This window comes from Uranotaenia lowii, chromosome 3 (genome assembly GCF_029784155.1).
Source record: "Uranotaenia lowii strain MFRU-FL chromosome 3, ASM2978415v1, whole genome shotgun sequence".
NCBI classification, from domain to species: domain Eukaryota; kingdom Metazoa; phylum Arthropoda; class Insecta; order Diptera; family Culicidae; genus Uranotaenia; species Uranotaenia lowii.
In genome coordinates, this window is record NC_073693.1 from 230,377,797 (window position 1) to 230,399,681 (window position 21,885).

Below are 21,885 nucleotides of genomic sequence, written 5' to 3' on the forward strand. Positions count from 1 at the left end.
GGGAGCATTTGAAAAATCACTTACCGCTGCGCTGGTGCATGGGCGTGAGTTACCTTCAGACGCGTTCGAGGTTCTGGAAGGAAGAGCCTGTTCTCTGCTTGTTCTTTCCAGACCTTCTTGTTCGTCGAAAAACTGCTCCTTTCGCTGCGATGAACCTGGGACAGCAACTCCGGGCTTCTGCTGTGAGGACGCTTCTTGCACTGTCTCCTCGGCTGTGTCGTACGGTCGTAGTTGGTCTCGTTCGCCCAGGGCAAATCGTAAATTTCGAATCTGCTCTTCACGTTCCCTTATCTGCTGTTGTGCCAGTTTGAGTAGGTCTTCTTCCTTTTTGCGCTGATTACTTATAGCTTCATTTCGTTTAATCTGTAGCTTTTGAACTTCGTTGGCCAATGCAACTTCTTCTTGCTGTTGACGTAATAGTTGTTTCCGTAAGTCGGTTTCCTTCTGTCGCTGCAAATCTTGCTCGTGGTCTCGTTGAACCTGAAGCTTATTGATGGCATCCAATAACTCCTTCTCACGCTGATTTTGTCGGTCTAGCTCCTTTTTATGCTCTTCCTGCATAAATTTTGTCTGGTTACGCCAGTGCTCGTAAAGACTTGGACCAGCCTTACGGCTCAACTCCGGCATTCGGGGTAGATTAGGAGGTCGGGACTCTTTAAGAAGATTGATGAGTGGATTTAAATCTACCTTTTCGATCGGAGGAACAAGTGGATCTCGATATTCGATATGCTCATTTCCCGTTATCGTGGGAGGTAGAATTTCAACTTCGGGAAATGGGAAATATAAAAAAATAATTTAAAGCCCTAAAATTTTTCCAAAATTTCCTCCGGTATGGAATCCTTACAAATGCTTCAACGTAATGCTGTAACGTAGCCTTTTCGCATAAAAATAACAGAATTTCATAAAATTTTGGGACGAATCCAACGAAATTGGCATCTGTTTTGCTCAACAATTTCAACAGTTTTGCAAAAACAAGTCTCGTTTGGGGATTTTTTGGAATCACTTTGAAAATTCCAGTTTGTCTAGAATTTGTAGGGTTGTTCAAAAACTGAAGGAGAGAATGGGGTTACTTGATCCCCTTTTCTTATTTTCATAATATCTTTTTGAGAAAATTTAGCAACTCGCCGTCTTTTGAATTTTCTGATAACGTTTAATTCAAGTTTATATGCTTCAAAAGGTAGAAACGATACATGATACTAAGAAAATTGTGATATTTTTTAAAGTTACAGGAAACTTGATCCTTTATTAAAGGAGACTTGATCATTAATTCAGGATGCCCAGACACTAGGCAAAAATCTTGTAAAATCAGAAGATAAAAGGTCCGTTGACTTTATTCTGGCATATTAGTTCTTATTCTAGAGTTTGTAAGTATCAGATAAAGAGACTTCTAAAAGTTTGTCTACTACATAAAAGTCATTGCATACTGTAAGGCGCAATTTTGTAGTTTTTAGACAAATACAGTATTTTTAGTTTTTTTTTAACAAATAATAGCTGGATAAACATAAGATATTGAACAGATTTTAGTTATTTTATGATAACCTATGATCACGACCCATTAAGCAGAAAAATTTATGTTTTAGACTCTAGGGATCAATTATACCCATGACATACATTTTTGAAAACTTTTTCTTAAAAAATTTAAAAGTTTGCTATTGCTTTGAAAATATGGCATTATGAAGTTCATATTATACTCTTACGATTGACGTTTTGGGATAAATATTTTAATTATAATTTTTACATGTGAGAAACGTTTTGAAGTGGTAAGATCTTTTTCAGCATATCACATTTTGATAAATTTTACAAACACAGTTCAGGAACTAGAAAAATAAAATTTTAAAATTTGTTGAGATGACTTAATTGTTGTTTTGTCCTATTTGGCACATTTTTCTAGAACATTTGGAATCAAAGAATCAAGTATCCCCAGGTATCAAGTATCCTCATTCACCCCTACGTGAAAATCAGCACTAAGGCGGCATCCATAAATTACGTAACGCAAAAATGCACTTTTTTGACTCCCCCCGTATGTCACAAATCGTAACGCTTCAACGTACCCCCCTATGAAAATGACTTAACGTTGATAATTAACCACCCCTCCCCTTCTTATCATGGTTTAAATACTGATTTTCGAAGTTAAGAAAAGATTTAACATGAATTTTTTTTTTAACGCTCTTCAAAACGGAATTAATGTCTATCCAAATCGCTTCTTAACAAATTCTACGGAGTAAACTCATTGATGACTGACAACTCTGATAAAATAAAATTTTTGTCCTATTACTTGTTGCTCTGTGCTTGTTGACTCATGATCTACCTTGTTTAATTTTTTTGTTCAAGTAGCATAACTTATTATGCTATATTTTACTCGACTTAGTAATATTCGTCGGAATTACTAAAACTGCGTTTTTTTAGTCATTTAAAATATCCGTCTTAAGGTTGCATTGAGTTTTTGGGGATAAATTGTACATCATATTCGGTTTTTCAACAATTAATTAACGGATATCTCATCTCACGGATCTTCAAAGAATCTTCAAAGAGGAAAGGTTACAAACTAGTTCAATCATATTGAAGCTTACAAATTTTAAGCTGATTTTGGTTTGCTTATCATTTTGCAAAAATTGCATGACATCAAAATAGCTGCGATCAAACGGAAGTTTTAAGGGAAAAATCGTTACGTAACGATGAGCATACCTCCCCTCCTTCCCAATGTCACAATTCGTAACGCTCGAGCTTACTCCCTTCCCTGCAATAGGAGAGTTACGTAATTATTGGATGCCCCCTAAATATGTTCAATCGGATGCAGAGCCTTCCCGACACTTTGAGTACACCTTGTAAGATACGCAACCACGTTGCTCAGAATCTGGGTTCTAAAGAATAGTTCACTTAGAAATGGAATACTTAATTTTGAAGATAGCCAGGTTTAAAGTTTTTAAACAAGCAAAATTTAGGCAGCGTTGGATTGCCAAAGTATTTTTCTGCCTAATTTTTCAAAATTTAAAACAAACGCCTTTTCTAAATATTTTAAATGCAAGAGAAGAGAATACAAATAATTGTGCAAAACTTTCTTAAGAATCCATCATTATGTAATCGAGAGGAGAGAAAAAATCATTATTTAACATTCATCAAAAATTCTGAGAGTAAAGTCTGGGGTATTTAAATTGCTTTCCATAAAAAAGACTTTTTCCGTTGATTTTTTTTTAAACATTCTGCAACAGAAAAACATGTTTGTATATGGAATGGAAAAGGATATTTTTCATATTTCATCGCGCTATTTTAGTGGTATATTAATTTTTCGCTGACGTCAAAAGTCAAAAGCAAAATTGATTTTTTGATAATCTGGGTTTTTAAAAACTCTAAAAATTCAAAAGTTCTTGGATTTTTTTCTCATGTTTTAAATCCTGGAAAAAAATAGTTATAACTCGTACATTCTGAACCCATTTAAAAATGTCTTGAAAGATGCTTCAGTCAAATATTTCAACTTTAATCTACAATGCTTAGTAATTATTTGTGTTATTGCTTTATTGTTTAATTGTTGTTTTAAAATCATCTGCCATTGTTGTTTTAATGATAAACTAAATTTAAAGTTACATGAATAAATCGTACGAGCGTTGATTCTACAAATGTTTATCCTCAATTCGTCTCTAAAGTAAAGTTCAAAACGTCGTTTAAAGGATGTGGTACATACATTGAAGCCAAAAAAATAATAATTGTGGATCGTTGTAAAGGGTCGTCACTACCATTTTGCGTACTTATTGATTCTAGTGAAAGCCAATCTCGATTTCGCGTAGCTCTTTCTGGAGCATAGATATTACAGCGAGAAACCAGCAATTAGCAGTCGATTTCATTACGTAAAACCTTTGCCATGAGCAGTGACTGGCTGACGATGGCATAACGATCCGAAAGTGTGTGAAGTCCCAGTAAAGAACAACGCTGAAGCTGAGGCTCGGCGGCTGAGAATACGGTGGCAGCTTTAGAGGGTTCTCCCAAAGCAGTTCCCGAAGAGCATTTCGCACAAATTTTCTTGGAAATGCGTCAAATCGCGCAATCGTCACAGCTTCAAATAGCCATTACACATGGCTAAGTCTTTCAGAAAACTCTAAACGTTGTAGCTTTCCGAGCAAAATTTCGTGACTCACTGAATCAAACGCGGCAGTAATATCCGTACATATTGCAACAATTTGCCTGTCACCATAGATATTGGATAAATATGATGAGGTGAAAACTGAAAGGATTGAGGCTACTGATCGTTTAGAAAAAATACAAGCTAATTTTCAGAAATCCAATTTTGTCTGCGTGCCAATCTTTACATCATTGACGATCCTCTCCAAAACCTTCGAGCGAGCAAGCGACGTGACACCTCAAACGTACATCCTGTTTGTCCCATTTTTAAAAACAGGGCTCATGAATGATCTTTTCCAGATGTCAGGAAATGTTTATTGATCAAAGGACTGATTAAATATGTGAGTAATTGGCTTTGCTAGTATTCCATCTTTTCCGGTTGAGGTAGAATACTTCAAATTGTCGAAAAAGGTGTCCACGATGAAATTGCCACACTATGAAGTTGCTCTAACTTTTTAACCGTTGAGTAGAATTTAATGTAAACTTGGTAGATTCAGTTCATAGTGCATTGTTTACATCCTGCAAGTTTTAAAGTCCTGTGATCAAAACTCGCGGAAATGGAATCGAATGAACAGCTCGTGCGTCATAAAATCTTACGTATTCATCACGAGAATAAGGATCTCTCGCATCGTTCCATCGCTAGAACGTTGAGAATCGCGAATTCCACGGTGTCGCGAGTGATTAAGCGGTTCGAGGAACGATTGGCCACCGATCGAAAGCCCAGAAGTGAAGGAAAAAGTATTCCGTACAACACCAAAATCACAGCCGCGTAGCTGGGGCATTCAACCGATATCCGATCACCTCCGTTCGTAATGTGGCTAAGAAGCTGCACCTAAGCCGAAGTTTTGTCCAGAAGGCCAAAACTAAGGCTGGGATTCGTACGTTCAAGGTACAAAAGCCCCCTAATCGTGACGAGAAACAGAACAAGTGTACCTCAACATGCTTACGAAAGTTGAATGCTGCATCATGGACGACGAAACATATGTGAAGGCCGACTTCAAATAGATCCCCGGCAACCTGTTTTTTATGGCCAAGTATAAGTTCAGCATTCCGGAGCATGTCCGCACTCAGAAGATGTCCAAATTTGCGAATAAATTCCTAGTTTGGCATGCCACCTGCACGTGCGGGAAGCGGAGTGCACACGATGAACGGACAGGAGTACATGAAAGAGTGCCTCCAGAAGAGTCTACCTCCTATCCTTAAGGCCCACAACGTCCCAACAATCTTCTGGCCGGATTTGGCCTCATGTTACTACTACAAGGACGTGCTGAAGTCGATGTCCGCTAGTTCAAGCCCAAGAGTAAACATCGAACACAGTTGTACCGGATATGTTTTTCAATAACGATCTCTCAACTGCAACGTTGATAAAGTCACGAATGCCAAAAAGATGGTAAAACGACTATAATCGAAAAAAAAAACAAGAGTGATCCTTGATTCGATCTGTACTTAACGAATGCATCGAAAAAAAAACACTGGCAAAGTGACTGTTAAAGAGGTTACATTTCTCTGCTGAAGATTTGGCAGTTCTGTTTCTGTCTTTCAAATGAAGCATCGCAAACTCCGGGCTTCCGGTACGTTTTTGGATGGCGAAGCTTAGATTGCGTGCAATCCAAATAGCGATGGTTACAAAAACGGTCGTAGATCCGATATCTTCTGGTGGCACCAACAATTTCATTTCGATAAACGGGCAGCGGAAGCTACTAAACTGTCGTAGCCATTTGGATCGAAGCTGTTTGAACCGTTTAAGACAAGTATTTGTCCAAGGAGGTCGAAGTGGAGGTCAAATCGAAAACTTCAGTCATGATGAAGCAGAATGTACACACAGCCATATCTACATCAACACATCTTTGGAGATACGTCCAGTCAATTTCAAACAGCGCTCGGTTCACTAACTCAAAATTAGCACAATAAATAAAATACTTCAGACAAAATCTATAAACAGTTTTCAATTAAAGACATCCACTCTCTTGAAATCCATTTGTTTCAAACTGGCTAAAATAGCCCTTTCCTTGTGTATTCAGAAAAATGAATTTATGCTTACAATATGAAATTGGTACCCAATGAAAAAGTTTTTTTTCTTTTTTCATCTTTATTTCAAAGATCCAATTGACTTTTAGCGTTGTATCCAAGAATTGTTTGTTATTTATACTATTTTAAGTTCTAAAATCTAATTGCATCGTATAAACATTAGTAATACCTATGGCTTATCTCGAAATTCAAAACAGCCAAAGCTGCGTCAATATGCGGCAAAACCGCAAGTATCCTGATCTTGAAATGTTTTCCCAACCAAAAGTTAGACAGCCAAAGCGTCATGACTTCGACAATAATCGTAACAACTAATGCTTTACCCAAAGTTGAGCCACCCAGTTTCTAAAATCCCAAAATGGACATCCTTCCCACGAACTCACCCATATCGGATCAAATCGAGCATGGCGCCACAAAATCACGCGACTGTCACCCGCTTATTGACATAAATCGGTACTTTATGTCCGGAGGGGGAAAGCGAGATTCCGGTCTCTTGCTTCAATGATCCTGTTTCTCGCCAGCTTGCACCGGACTGAATTTAACTTTGAACCCGAACCTGGCCGAGCTTGAATGTTTGGGACGGATGAGCTGAGGAAACCTTTCATTTGGGCAGGAAGCAGTCCTTAATACAAGGAAGTATAAACATCATCCAGCAGCACTGAATCGGTCGGTACTTTCAGCAAACGGCAAACGAACGAGTCGAGTGGCCGTATTTGCTCCAACACTTCTGGGACGATAAAGTGAAACGCAATATTGCAGTTAAGAGATGTTTTGCTGCATTCTGCAAAATGCCGAACCCAAGTAGCTACTGTTGGCGACAGCATCTTACCGATACTCGCCGTTTACATCTTTGGAATGCAATAAATTTTGGAACCAAAAGTTACAATTCAAATATTTTATTTCTGTTTTCGATCGGGAGAGATTTTTCATTACTGCAAATCAAACAAGTTTAATTTTAAAGTGCATTAAAAGGCTTTGAAAACTTTATGTAAAAGGAAACATGGGCATAACGAACACCAAATGCCATTTTTTCTACGTAGATAGTGTGTGTAAAGCTTATAAAGCGTTTATAAAATAGGTAGGGGAGAGTAAGGAGACTTGATACTTGACACCTCAACCATATTTCGTAGCTAAAGTATCTTACGATGGATATCTGAATTGGATTTTCTAGAAATGTAGGAGAGAGTGCGGTATCGTGGGGAAAAGTGAGTCACTCTGAATATCTTGGATGTGTGTTGAGATAAAAAATCTCAATTCAACTGTCATCGTCGTCGCTCTACATAAGCATATAATTCCATACGTTGATAACTTGTGTACGCATCATGTGCTTCTTTTATTTAATTAGCCTGGAAAAATTTACTTTTATAACTAAACAAGCACTTGCAATAAATAAGCTAATATGCTGATGGTCAAAATTTTGTTTTGCTCTTTCAAATGGAAAAGGAATTTTTCACAAATGATCAATAAGTCAATCAAACGCAACAGAATTGCAAATCATAGCTTGTGGGGAATCATGGGACACATAACGAGGGGTATCTTGAACCACCTTTGTTTTGGTGTTTATGTACACATTCAAAACTATAAATTCATTTTTAATTTTTTAAAGATTTCTCATACAAACTTTTGCAAAACTTCTGGCAATTTTATTGAATGCGATAAAGACGAACATAAATCCTTTATAGAGAATTTTTAAAAACGTTCTAATAATTGCGGCTTGTGATATAGCTCAGTTGGCAATTCAGTTGAGTCCTGAACCGATTTCCGTGAGTTCAAGCCCAATAGTATCGACCACAGCCCAGGAAACAAAACATCGCATAAAAAATGATAACTCATGTCATTAAAAACGTTACTGCGAATCATCATACCAACTAACGCAAGTGCATATTTTGAAGACGATTTCATTCATTTTTCTTTCTTCCACGTGGGTCGAGTGAGAGAACAGCTTTGTTATTCTCCCTGCGACCAGCAGTGCACACAGATTGCTTAAAATCAGATAGTGTATTTGCAAGAATTGTCCAATGACAGAAGCAACAAATATTGTCGCTGGCAACGGTTCACATGCGTACATGGGTGGCCAAACCATGGCCCGTGGGCCACGGCTGTCTTTTTGTGGCCCGCGAAGCTTTTTTTTCAAATACCATGTTTTAGGTATGGAATGGTTTTGTTGGTTTCTATTATTTAAGAATTAACCTTAGTATACATCAAATTCATTCGAAATAAATAAAGGAGAGATCTCTTTGTTCGAGAAATCGATTGTTTTTTCGGGTATTTCACACCACTGGTATTTTTAATTATTTCACAGTTGTTTGAGCATTGATAGCTTCCGCGCAATTTCGAGGAGTTTGGTGGGCCTCAGGAAGACAGATCATCTCAAAGTATCGATTGCAAATCGTTAAAAGTTTCAACAAATCATATTTAAATCGTAATCTAAATTGTTACAGAAACTTCAACTATTCATAAATTGAATTTTGTTTTGAATATATCGATTATGCATCAAATTCTACAACTTTTGCTTTCCATACAAAAACTCGAGTGAAGGGATAAAAAATTTTTATTTTTTATTTTAAATTCAACAAATAAAGGCATCTTTATGAAAATTTAACCAAATATAAACAAACTTATTAGTATTGGTAACGTGCTCTGTATTCATATCAATCAATAATGAAAACTAAATAGAACTGACAGTTGGATAACATTTTTCTAGATTTGAACTAGAACCGGTTTGGCATTGGTGAATCTCTCAGAAGGACAACTTATTGGAACCTATTTTTTTTCAAGGTAGAATGTATATTTCACTGCTTTGAAAAACAGGTGATTAAAAATAACCAAATTTATTTACATTCTGTTTATGGCAGGATTTTCGACACACTAACCAAATCAAAATTTGCTATTATAAATTTAAAAAAAGTTGAATATTGATATTTGCATTTGTGATTATGTACGAATAAAAAGGGGTAAGTTTTGAATCCCGTGCATATGAAAATCAATAAACCCATGTTTTAATCAAAGAACGTTAAAAAAAAATTTAACGCCGAGCGCTTTTGAACAATACTTTTTGCCAAAAATTTCATCCCGCAGTGTTTTTTTGCATGGAACAAAAATTACTTACTAAGAAGGAACTGTATTTGAAGTGCATATATTTTAAATTTTTAAATAGGGAATTCATAATTTTTTTTTATTTTGTTGAAAAATAGCTTGTATGTCCCTTGAGCCAATCTCATTACTAAAATTTGGCCCGCCTGTTGAAAATGTTGGCCACCCATGCGTTAAGAGAAAAAAAAAACTAGTGCTCTCTTGCATTCTTTCAGCATGTAAGAATAAGTTGTCTAATATCGTCCAATTCGTATACTCTTATAGCTTTAGTCAGAAGTTGAAAATATGTATGTATATTGCCTCCACTTTTGTAGGAAAATGCTGTTTTTTTCGAAGTTCATACGATCATTCTAGAATGTATCTGAAACGTAAAACAAAGTCGTTGAGAAATATACCTAAAAAAAGTTTGCTAGGAGTTGTGACGGATAAGTTTTTCAATGACTGTCCGCCAACTGAATCGTTGATATAAGTCGCATACGACATAAAGATGTTAAAACGACTATAATCGAAACAAACAAAATCACAAGTGATGGTCCCTTAGGCCCATTTGGGTCCTTCCTCCACCCCATACGCTTCTTTAGAAGTGGGAGGGACATTTTATCCTAAGGATAATTTTATTTTACTTTAAATTTTCGTTTTCTGTACGACTTAACAATAATTTACTCCCACGTATGTCCATCACCGTACAATTTAACATCTGATTCTTCGTCAGATTCCATCACTTTCATCGTATGATCCTTGTCAGGATTGTTCATATTTTCATACAGTTCGTTTGATGTATTGTATTGCCATTTTCTTGAAAGTGTTTATGTTCACAATATCTTTGATGCTCGACGGTAGGTTGTTGAACATTTTAAATCCATTTCTACAAAAGAGAGCGTTTGCTCATCTCTTTTCTAATATTCGGCAGTCTGAAGTCTTGTGCTCTTCTAGTGTTATATCTGTGAATGTCGATTCCGTATTGCAGGCCGTTCGTTAAATAATTTGGTAACATTAAGCTGCAATTCTCTGTTTCACTGACAACCATTGAAAAATATCGAGCGTTAAAACACTAGGGGTGTATAGATTGCATCGTATCACTACTCGCATAATTTTTTTTGGATTTTTTGCAGTCAATTTGTGTCAGATGCATGAAGCAATATTGTGGCGCAATAATCGAAGTGTGGCATGATCACGGATTTAACATAAATTACATTTGACCAGAAAGTCATATTGCGACTAATTCGTATTCGTATTCGTATCCCATATTTTATGGCGATTTTCTTGATTGTATAGTCAATATGTGCTATGAAATTTAGCTTCTCGTCAACTTGCATTCACAAGTATTTTACCTGGCGCACTCTTTCGATGGCACAACCATCAATCAGCAATTCTGGGCAGACTTTTATTTGACGATTACCAATAACAATCCAGCTGGTTTATTAAGATTCAGACACATTTTTTTATGTTTTATAAACTCAAAAATATTTTTCAAATCGGCATTTGCTTTTTGGATAGCGAGCTCTAAGTCATCACCACTCCAGTAGCCCAAGTAACAATTTAGGTTTTATAAGGGACTCCATACCAACTATAAAATAAAACTATAAAACCGCATCCGGTTATGTAAGGATCTATAAAACTGCAATACAAAGCTTAGTAGCACAAAAAGGCCCTTCTGCAGTAGGTTCTGCAGAGCAAATAATAAAACCTTGCCAATCCAAATCAACTTTTAGAGTTCTGTTTGAATTTCGCTTATAAAACCTATTTATTATATTATTTTCATCTACAAATAATTCTGCTCCGGAATGGGGTATTCAATAATAATTTACAAAACAATTGAATTTTATTCAAATCAAAAATGAAAAAAAAAACGAAGCAAAAAGGATATCTTAATTGTTTTTAGGTAATTCAGCCGGAATGCTCAATACATAGGGGAGAGTGGGGATACTTGATCCCCTTTTCTTATTTTCACCATATCTTTTTGGAAAAACTTAGCAACTCGCCGTCTTTGACATTTTCGGACAGCTTGTAACTTCAAATTTCTAGGCTCCAAAAATTAGAACGATACTTGAACCCGTTGATGAACTAGAAGCATTTTCGTGGGAGTAAAAAAATTGCGATTTTTCTGAAGTTAGGGGAGACTTGATCCCCTATTGAAGGAGACTTGATCTTTTATTCAGGAAGCCCTAATCCTTGTATAAAAATCAAACAAAACCCTAAGATAGAATGTTAATTGACTATTTTGGTCATGTTTGTTCCCATTTCACAATTTTTAGCAGACATAAGAAGAAAATTCTATAACTTTGTCTCAACGCTAAACACATTGCATACTTAAAGGCGCTATTGTTTATAATTAAGAGAAAATTAATTATTTTTGCTCTTTTCTTCAGACAATTGTTTGATAAATATTAGTTTTTGGATAAATATTAGTAATTTCGTAATCAACAATCATAACGATCAATTCAGAAGAAGAATGTGCCGTTTGGAAGGGGGATCAATTGTACCCAACTCTAGGGGATCAATTGTACCCATAATCAACATTTTAGAAAACTTTTTCTGAAAAAGGTTGAGAGTTTTCCATTGCTTTGAAAATATGGCATTATGAAGTTCATGTTACGCTCGAACGATTGATTCATTGGAACAAATATTTTTTTCATAATTTTCCCATGTAAGGAACATTTTAAAGTGATGAAAAAAGATCTTCAAGTTACATGTTGTGAAATTTTTCAAACAATGTTCAATTACTCAAACAATTATTTTGTTAAAAAATTTTTAAACTACAAGCATTGTTATTTTGCTCATTTTGGCACATTATTCTAGAACATTCGATCTTAGTAAAACATTCCAGTTTCGAGATATAACTAAGGAATCAAGTATCCCCAGGGATCAAGTATCCTCATTCTCCCCTACTGTTTATTTACTTGCGCTTTCAAATTTACCGCAAATAGGTATGAGAAAATGTGGAAAAAATTATGGGCCTGCTGTAAATCGTTCTTTTAAACAATAAAAATCCAATTAAATAGATCGGGTAAATTTTGCTTTCAACTATTGAATCCTCTTTTGGTTTGTAAATAAATGTAAAAATATTATCTCAGCAATAAGGATATCCAAGTTTATAATGTGTGGGTTGAGAGATAAGAGTTACTCTCAAAAATATAATTTATAAATTCACCATTATTTGTCTAGCAAATGGCGCTAATATATAAAAGTCGTTATTTAGCTCTTAAAAAACGATTTTGCTTCCTGAAAACTGCTAATAAAACTTTTTTTCTTTTAAATAACTTTTTTGTTTCATAAGCGTTTGTGATGTCTTTCCTTCAAAACTGCTTCAGGCCTAATGAGTTTTTTTGAAGCATTTATAGAACCTTTTTGATTTGAATTTTTTTGGCGGATAATTAAAAGACATTTTTTAAATCATTCATTATTTTTTTTTTATTGAGTTGAAAAATATAATGCACCATATGTTTTTTCTTATAGCACATTTTAAAATTTTAGGATAATCTTTTGATTAATTTCGCGAAAAAATAAAACAAATCTGCGGCTGAGAACAAACAAAATACTTCACTTACACCTGAGTTTCTTCCACAAAATTACGCACTCTTATCAGGTAATAAATTATGCTGCATGCTGTTCCTGATAATTGAAGGGATGAATTTCGTCCTTTATTGTTCTCAGATGATGCGAAATTACAGATTTTTCCACAGAAAACCTTCCATTATTGACATTTTGGTCGATTGAGAAACGACTGACTGTTGTAAGCCAATTATTCGACCGAATAACTTTTATAAAACTTTCACAGCGTATAGAAGTTTTAGTTCCTCATAAACGGTTTATAGACGCCACGAAAAGTTATTTATTTGCCTGTTTAAAACCTAAGCCACTTGTAATGACCGTATAAGAACACGAATACTAGAAATTGGATTGAAATGGCTTTTATAAATCTGAACAGGTTCATAGGAAGGTATACTTAAACATTTTCAAATCGTTCATCTTTTCAAATATAAAAATGTTTTATAGGGCACTCAAAGTGCCTAATAAAAATCAAATCTCAAAAGTTTAATGTTGTTTAGAGACTAGTTGTAAAAAGGTTATCATTAAATGCTTTTTAACCAATAAAGGATATTATACGTCCTTTATAAACTAGCGTTCAAAAATTATAAAACCAATCTGAATTTTGTGTGTTACTTGGGTAGGTGACTGAATCATCGGAAAATAATTCAAGAGAACCACAACGTAGACAGTGTTTCACGTCATTGATGTACAATATGAATAATATGGGACCCACAACTCTTCTTTGGGGGACTCCTAAATTATTTACTCTATATCGTGAATATGATGACCCATATTTTGTTCTTTGCATTCCATTATTCAAGTAGTCTTTGAACCAGTTTAGTACCGTTCTTTCCAAAACGTTCAAAGTCGAAGTGACAGTGCGCGTGCTTCCAATTTCTATACAATTATGAACGGTACTGTATTTTCTTAAACAAATTTTCATGAAGATTTGTTTCGTACAACCTATAGTTTCAATTTTTACCAAAAAAGAAATATCCTTTTCATCTTTACAGGAATATTTATTAATAACCAACTAGGTTCTGAAGTGACGAAAAAATTATAATTTTTGAGCACCACCAAATAAGCTTTTATGACCTTGAAATCATCTTGATCTACGTGTACTAATGTACGCACTGCAACATGATTTACACAATGTTTATCAATTTTCACCATTATAAAATTTTTGGTTTTTCACTTTAATCAATTTTAAAATGCGTTTTTACTTAAATTTGTTGACCTGGGGCGAACAGAGCACTATTAATCAGGGCACGATGAGCTTGTTCTTACGTATAATCTAGCAGCAAATTTAACTCGATAAAGTCAACTCAATTATAGATCTACAGCTTGACTTTTTTCATCTGTCGATTTGGCCTATTGGTAAGGTGTCCGAGAGAAAATCAGTAGACTCGAGTTCGATTCTTGTTCGAGGGAATTTTTTTGCACATGCCATTCATGATTGATTTCTTTGATTGTTAGATAAGACGGCTAGTAGCATCATCCGTCAAACAAAACACCAGAAACAGAATGTATGAGACTGGGCTTGAGATATAGCTCAGTTGGCAAGTCAGTTGCTTCCTGAGCAGATGTCCGTGAGTTCGAGCCCAAGAGTAAACATCGAACACAGTTGTACCGGATAAGTTTTTCAATAACTTTCCGCCAACTGCATAGTTGATAAAGTCGCGAAAGCCACAAAGATGGTAAAACGACTATAATCGAAACAAAAAAAAGAATGTATTATGAGAATGTGTTAGTTCTTTGAATTCTACTAACAGACCTTGTTAATTTTGTTATTGCTTTGTTTGATGAATCTACCCCTCACCATTTAGTGCAAAATTCATCGATCATGAATGATAAATCAAAAAAACAAATCAGGAATGATCAGGAACTCGAGCCTACTGGTTACCTCTCCGACACCTTACCAATAGGCCAAATCGTCTGATGAAACAAGTCAATCTGTAGCTCTATTATTCAGTTGACTGCATCGAGTGAAATTTGCTGTTAGATTCCCCGGCATAAAACGCTCATCGTGCCTCAATTAATGGTGCTTATACTGCCCCAGGGGGGGTTCTCATTATGCTCCTACAGTGCCTGGTTTTCAGCTTTCAGCAAAAAATTTAAAATGCATTTTTAAACGTTTTTTTCTACTTTTTCAAGTTCTATCAAATTAGGCAAAAGACTATGTGTGTGTCTGAACACAAAAAAAATGATGTAATTCTCATTTATAGCTGTTCTTTATGGTTGTTTTAGAAAATACGTACTTTTGTAGAAAAAGGGTGCTTATTATGCCCTGGGAGCTCGTTATGCCCTTATCTCCCCTATTTGAAAAAACAACAAATTCTCAAGTGACAAAATATTATAATTCTTGAGCACCGGCAAATTAGCTCTTATGATCGTAAAATCATCTTAATCTATAAGATACTCACGCCAACATGTTGAACATATTGTTCATCAATTTTCACCATCATTAATTTTTTGATTTTTCACTTTAACCAACTTTAAAACGCGTTTTAACTTTAACTTGATTACTCGGGGCGTATAGAGCGCCATTGATCGGGGCACGATGAGCATTTTCTTCTGTAGAATCTAGCTACGAATTCAACTGGATGAAGTAAACTCAATTATAAAGCCACAGCTTGACTAGTTTTCATCTGATGATTTACACAGAAAAAAATACTGAGCTTTACATTTCATGTAAAATTTTATTTCATGTAAAATTCGGTCAGATGTTTTGTATACTATAACGCAGCCCTGAAAAAAAACCATGCGTTTCCTCATTCGTGTCAATTTGTTGTAGTTTTCTTATTGTTATTGTCTTATTGTGTCTTATTGTTTGCAAATATTCATAAATGTAAAAAAGTAAAATCCTTTTAAAATTGTTCATAAAAAACATTTTTTTGTTGCTTTTGTAAAAAAAAACTTAAGTATAGTATATTACTCGGTAAAAGTTTATACATTATTGGATAGAATAGTTCAGCTCTTGCCCCTAATTTAAAATATTTTTTAATATAAGAATAACTCTAACCGATAAGGTTGAAATAAAATCTTGCGGGATTTCTGGTGAAATAACGAAGAAACAAACTCCACTAAGTGAAATTATTCAAACAGTAATGCTGATAAATGTTATTTTCCATAAGGTGATGGAGTTTTTTTAGTCGTAAGTTCTCCAAAAATAAAGTTAAAAAATAAATATACAAAAAAATGTAGCGAACTAACTAGCGAATGGTGTTTTAATGCCGACCTCTGCAAGTTTCATAACCCCTTTCCCTTCTTACATTCCATCATTTTGCAAAGAACATTTCAATGTACAACCAACAAATAACAAGTCTGATATAACAAAAAAAAACTTAGTGCTACCTTTTTTGAATAGTAATGACAATTTTTTTCAACATCATCCATCCAAAAAGTATTGACGAAACTAAAACGAAAATACAGATACACCCTGTAGCAGGATCGTTTCACAAACAAAACACCGAACGACCGACCGGTAAGCAGCAAGTTCGATTTGATGCGCAAAGAAAATGCTGTTTCAAATCTGGAGCTTGCGGATTTCGAGTAAACATGAACATTATGAATATCTATTTAATCAATGTCATGCTTTGTTATAAGGCTGATGGCTAGCAGTTGATAAATAATGATTCAAAAACTAGAAAATAATAATAAGCCGGAACGGTTTCATTGTTATTGTCATGTAAATTCAAATTCACAATGGCATTTTATTCTTTTCGGGAATTTACATCACGTCATAAGTCATGTAAATTTAGTAGGAATAACTTGTTCCAATTATTTGCAGCTTAAAACATGTAAGTGTACATGATTATTTAATACTGTGTAGCCTATTGGTTAGGTGTCGTCTCAAGTTCAGTTCTTGGTTGAGGTAGTTTTTTTTTCATCTTCCATTCACGATCGATTATTTCGATTGTTGCTTTTTTACGGCTAGTAGCATCATCCGCCAAACAAAGAACCAGAAACATAAAGTTTGAATGTGTGTGAATTGTTTGTATTCTACAGACAGACGTACACACAAAAAAAAAATCTGAGTTTTACATATGATGTAAAATTTGATTTCATGAAAAAATCGGTCAGATATCACATATGTGTTGTATATTATAACGCAGCCCTGAAAAAAAAACCATGCGCTTCCTCATTCGGATCTATTTGTTGTAATTTTACATAACTTTTGCTTGAAACGATGTTTGGAATCAGACACGTTGCTGTCGCGCACAGGGTGTGTCTTATTGTTTGCCAATTTTAATAAATATAAAAAAGTGAAATCCTTTTAACAATTTTCACCAAAAATAAATTATGTTTAGAGCTTATTTTAAAAAATACACTTAAAAAATAGTATATCTATTACTCGATAGAATTTTGTAGCCTCTATTGGAGAAGTGATATTTTTTTCTTAGCAACAGTTCACCTCTTGTCTTTGATTCTTTGTATTTAAAAAAAAATATAGGAATAACTCTAACCGAAAAAATTGATTTGAAATCTAACAATTAAATGAATAGCACAAAAAGTAGTAAACTTTTGGTTCAAATAAATATTGCATAAAAAGGTCAACAATATTTTAAATTTTTTGTTACACAAGTTTCAGCACAATAAAGTTTTTTTTTTCTTTATTCTTCGATTTAAGTATAAACTTGAGAATTCAAAAAAATGAAGTTCTTGGATTTGAATCGTTTTGAATTGTTTAATATTTATACAATTAAAATATAAGCTTCATTACCCCTTCTCCACATTCCATCATTATGCAAATGACATTTCAAAGTACAACGAACAAATAACAAGTTTTATCAATCAAAAAACATTCTGGATTAACTTAGTGCTACTTATTTTGAAAAGTAATGAAAAACTGTTTTCAAAATCATCCATCCAAAAAGTATTAACGAAACTAAAAAAAAAAATCAGACACCCTCTATAGCAGGATCGTTTCACAAACAAACACCGAACAGCCGACCGGTAAGCAGCAAGTTCGATTTGATGCGCGAAGAAAATGCTGTGTCAAATCTGAAGCTCGTGGATTTCAAGTAATCACAAACATTATGAACATCTTTTAAACCATTGGCATGCTTTGTTATTAAGCATGGAAAAATTTGATAAAATAATGATTCAAAAACTAAAAAGGGATAATGAGCCGGTACGGTTTCATTGTTATGGTCATGTAAATTCACAATAGCATTTTTTTTCGTTTCGGGAATTTACATTACGTCGTAAGTCATGTAAATTTAGTAGAAATAACTTGTTCCATTTATTTGCAGGTTATAACATGTAATTATTTAATACTGTGTACATTATTTTGTTATTGCTTTGTTTGATGGATGATCAACTCACCGTTTAGTGCAAAATGCATCGATCATGAAATAAAAATAAAATCATCTCGATCATAAATCGAACTCGAGTCTCGTGATAACCTCTTCGACACCTAACCAATACGACAAATCGTCAGATGAAACAAGTCAAGCTGTAGCTCTATAATTCAATTGGCAAAATCTAGTTGAATTCGCTACTTGATTCCAAGGCAGAAAATGTTCATCGTGCCCCGATTAAGGGTGTTCAGTGGAGGTTCTCATTATGTCATTATGATTTTCAGCTTTTAAAAAAAAAATTGAAATGCATTTTCAAACGTTTCTATCTACTTTTTCAAGTTTTAGCCCGTTAGGAAATAGGCGACTTTTATCAACGATGCAGTTGACGATTAGTCATTGAAAGACTATTACCGGTACAACTGTGTTCTATTTTTATCTTGAGCTTGAATTCACGCATTATCTCAGAAAGCAAATAACTTGCCAACTGAGTTATATCACAAGCCGCAAGTAAACTTCTTAAAAAAATTAAAAACTTCGATTAACAGTTAGAACTGTTGGTAAATTACTGAGAAACTTTAGAAATAATATTTTGATAAAATTCAGTAAAAATACTCTTTAATTTAGACCAAGAGCTTTTTTTTCAACAAGCCACTCTTTTTAGATAAACTTTCCAACCACTACTTATCAAATAGACTTTTTAAACATTTAAAGTAATATTTTCCTTTCCAAGTTTGCAAAATATAATATATAAGTTTATTTTTGACTTATCAATTCTCGTGTTACAACCGTTTATCCTATCAAATAAACGGTAGTAAAAGATTATTTTCCGATGTGTGCCCTCATTTTGGTCAATGACTGATATTAATAAACGAAAGCTAGCCACGGAATCTGTTTGAAATTAATTCGACAAAAGTGTGAGTAAAAATCTTTTTCAATCATCGCTCCTACTAGAAAAAAAAGCTGATGATGCTTCCACTGAAATTAATTCCCCTGTGCTTACGTCAGTCTTCCCCATTCCAACAGCGGAAGCTGTTTAGTAATTTTCTATCAATTACGACTCCCTGTTGGTTAATTAATTCAATCATCGAGCATGAGCGGCGCTAAACAAACTCTGTTTGCTTCCACCTCTAGATACTAAGTAGATACTCAAAACCGACATTCACCGGCAGCTTACCTTCTGGCCACGATTTTCTCCCGGCAGTGAAGCGTGTTGCGTGTTTCGTTGCGGCTGACGCGAATGGCCTGCAGCATCCGCAGATAGGACGTCCCGATGAACAGCAACGAGAAGGTGTTGACCAAGATAAATAACCCGGCCGAGTACTCCCAGCCCATGGCGTACGGATCGTGGATGTGAATGGACAGGCAGACGCCGTTGCTGCCGTAGAAGTGCGGCCCGAAGTACTCGGTCGAGGAGAAGGGAGCAGCCGCAGCAGCCACCGCGATGCCCCACAGAAGGGCCAACCGGAGGATGACACGGGTTTTGCTGTTGGCCCGTTGATACAACGGCCTAGTCACCGATATCAATCGATCCCAGGTGACCAAGGTCAACAGCAAAGTGGATGATTGACAGCTCAGGGTGCTCAGGAAACCGCTGAAGGCACAGATGGTACTGGTTCGCCACTCTTCCTCGTGCAGCAGATATTGACCGCTAAATAGTACCAAAGTGGGAGGAAAAGCGTTTGATAAGAGATTAATACCAATTGATTGCACAAATTTGAAAGATAAATGCTACAAATTAGTTCAATATAGTCCTAGCCCTTGCCTTAACCCTAGCAGTATCTTTTATTGGTACCATCGTTAGAAAAAATCAGAAAGATGAACGTTTGATAATGGTGTACATACGTATTTCGTAGCATTTGCTGGTCCAACTTTCCCTCATGTTTTGATAAAATGTCACTTTTCAGTTAAATTCCCGTTTCTATATTTGGTGACAACATTTTTTCCTAACATTTTTGGCTTAGAGCAATGCATACAAAATAGTAAAAAATGATATCAAGAGTGTCTCATTTTTCAGTTTAAGTTCTTTTATGTTAAAGGTCAATCATCTCCAATCATTACTTTTAAAAATAAGGCTTTAAAATTACCAGTTTTTTTTTTTTGTTTTTTTGAAGCTTTAAAAAATAAATGAGGGATCTTGAAGGCTTCATTTGAAAGAAAAACTTTGGTGGAAATGGATTAAATATTAACTCTCCAATGCTTGCTTTAATGCTAATTTTCATTCTAAAAACACAGCTTAACAGGTTTGACGTCGTTATTGTGAGCATTATTATAAAAGTTATAGCCCATTAAAGTTGAATAATATTTTTTTTGAATTCTTGAATGATTTCAATTCCATTTTGGCAAATTTCCTCCAAACCTTGTTAATTGGGTGCAGGAAGATGTATGTGATTAATTGCGATTGATGAAATTTGTTTAAATTTGCAAATCTGAAGAAATAACAGCAATTTTCTAAAAACTACTTTTTTCAAAAACAAATTAATAAATTTCTTATTTGCAATTTTCCACATACTTTTTTTGGATATCTTACACACAGTGAGCGAAATAAAAATAGTACCAAATATGAGTTTTGCTTGTAAAAATATAGATGATTGAAAATTGTTAAAATTTTATTCTCCAGTTTGTTTTAAACTGTTCAACGGATAAATTAGGCATAAGTTTACTTATTTTGGATGAAGCAATTGGCATTGAGGACCAAAAACTATGTAAAAAAAATCGAAATAAGAATAGTACCTCTTATGTTTTTCTACAAAAATCATAATAAAATTTACTTTCAAAGAGTTACACACTTTTTTGAGAAAATAAAAGAAATGCTTTTACGAACTTTTTGAAAAAATAACAGCATTTTCTAGCGTTTTCTAGTAATCCAAAGGTTCTAAAAAAGTTTTTAAGAAATTTTCTTCGAGCGCTAAGTAAATTGACATTTGAGTTATAATACTTCATCAAACTGCTTCATTTCTTCATTAACATAAAGTTTAAATGATGTAACAATCGTTCATGGGTGAATTTTGAATCAGATAAAACAGGTTTTGTGGCATTATTTATGAATGAGAAGCCTGTTTTGGGATTCAAATTCAGCCTAAAATCTATGTTTTGAAATGATAAAACATAAAGTTGTGTTTACGAAGAAATTAAGCAGTTTGATAAAGTATTATAACTTAAATGTCTAATCTCTTAGCGCTGGAGGAGAATTTCTTAAAATTGCAGTTATCTACTTAAAAAAGTTCCTGGAAGAATTTCTTATTTCTTAAAATTAACCTTGTAAAAGTGCATAACTTTTGTAAAGTAAATTTTATGATGATTTTCGTAGCGCCGATGTGGTTAAATGGATAGGCTGGCGCGAGTCTGGTTTTGGTATGCCAGGCGTACTGGGTTCGATTCCCGGTATCAGCAAGAAAACTTTTGGGTTCGAATCCTATCAGAGGCCGACAGATAAGATGTGTTTCCTCATATAACTGACTATTAAAAAAAAAAATGTTCAAACAGTTGCCAGCTGACGAGGTATATACACGGATGCCGGAACACCTGTAAGTAAACTAGCCCAGCTGATTGACTCGTTCTTCCAAAATAATCATCAGGTATCAGGTATCAGAATGGGGGTAGGCTTAATAGCGGCACGTTATCCAAACATACGGGAAAATTGTGCCTAGCCTTTTTTTTATCCAAGATTTCATCATTTACCTGAGAAACCTGAAAAACCTATAAAAGGAAGAAATAAATTCAATCTATTTAAGATGGCATAAAGCCTTTCCACTAGGGATTATTAGCATTAAAGCTCTTTTCTACATTCGGTAAGGAATGATAGAATGTTTTTTAAGTTTAA

The 21,885-nt window shown here is 34.6% G+C and overlaps 1 protein-coding gene across 1 annotated transcript in view; it reads right to left on the minus strand.

Moving 5' to 3' along the window:
• LOC129758808 (relaxin receptor 2) overlaps positions 1-21,885 on the minus strand; it is a 448,038-nt gene that overhangs the window by 341,247 nt on the left and 84,906 nt on the right. Inside the window, exon 14 of the mRNA XM_055756440.1 lies at positions 19,240-19,713. Coding sequence (XP_055612415.1) covers positions 19,240-19,713 — 474 coding nt within the window. The remainder of the gene's footprint in view (positions 1-19,239; positions 19,714-21,885) is intronic.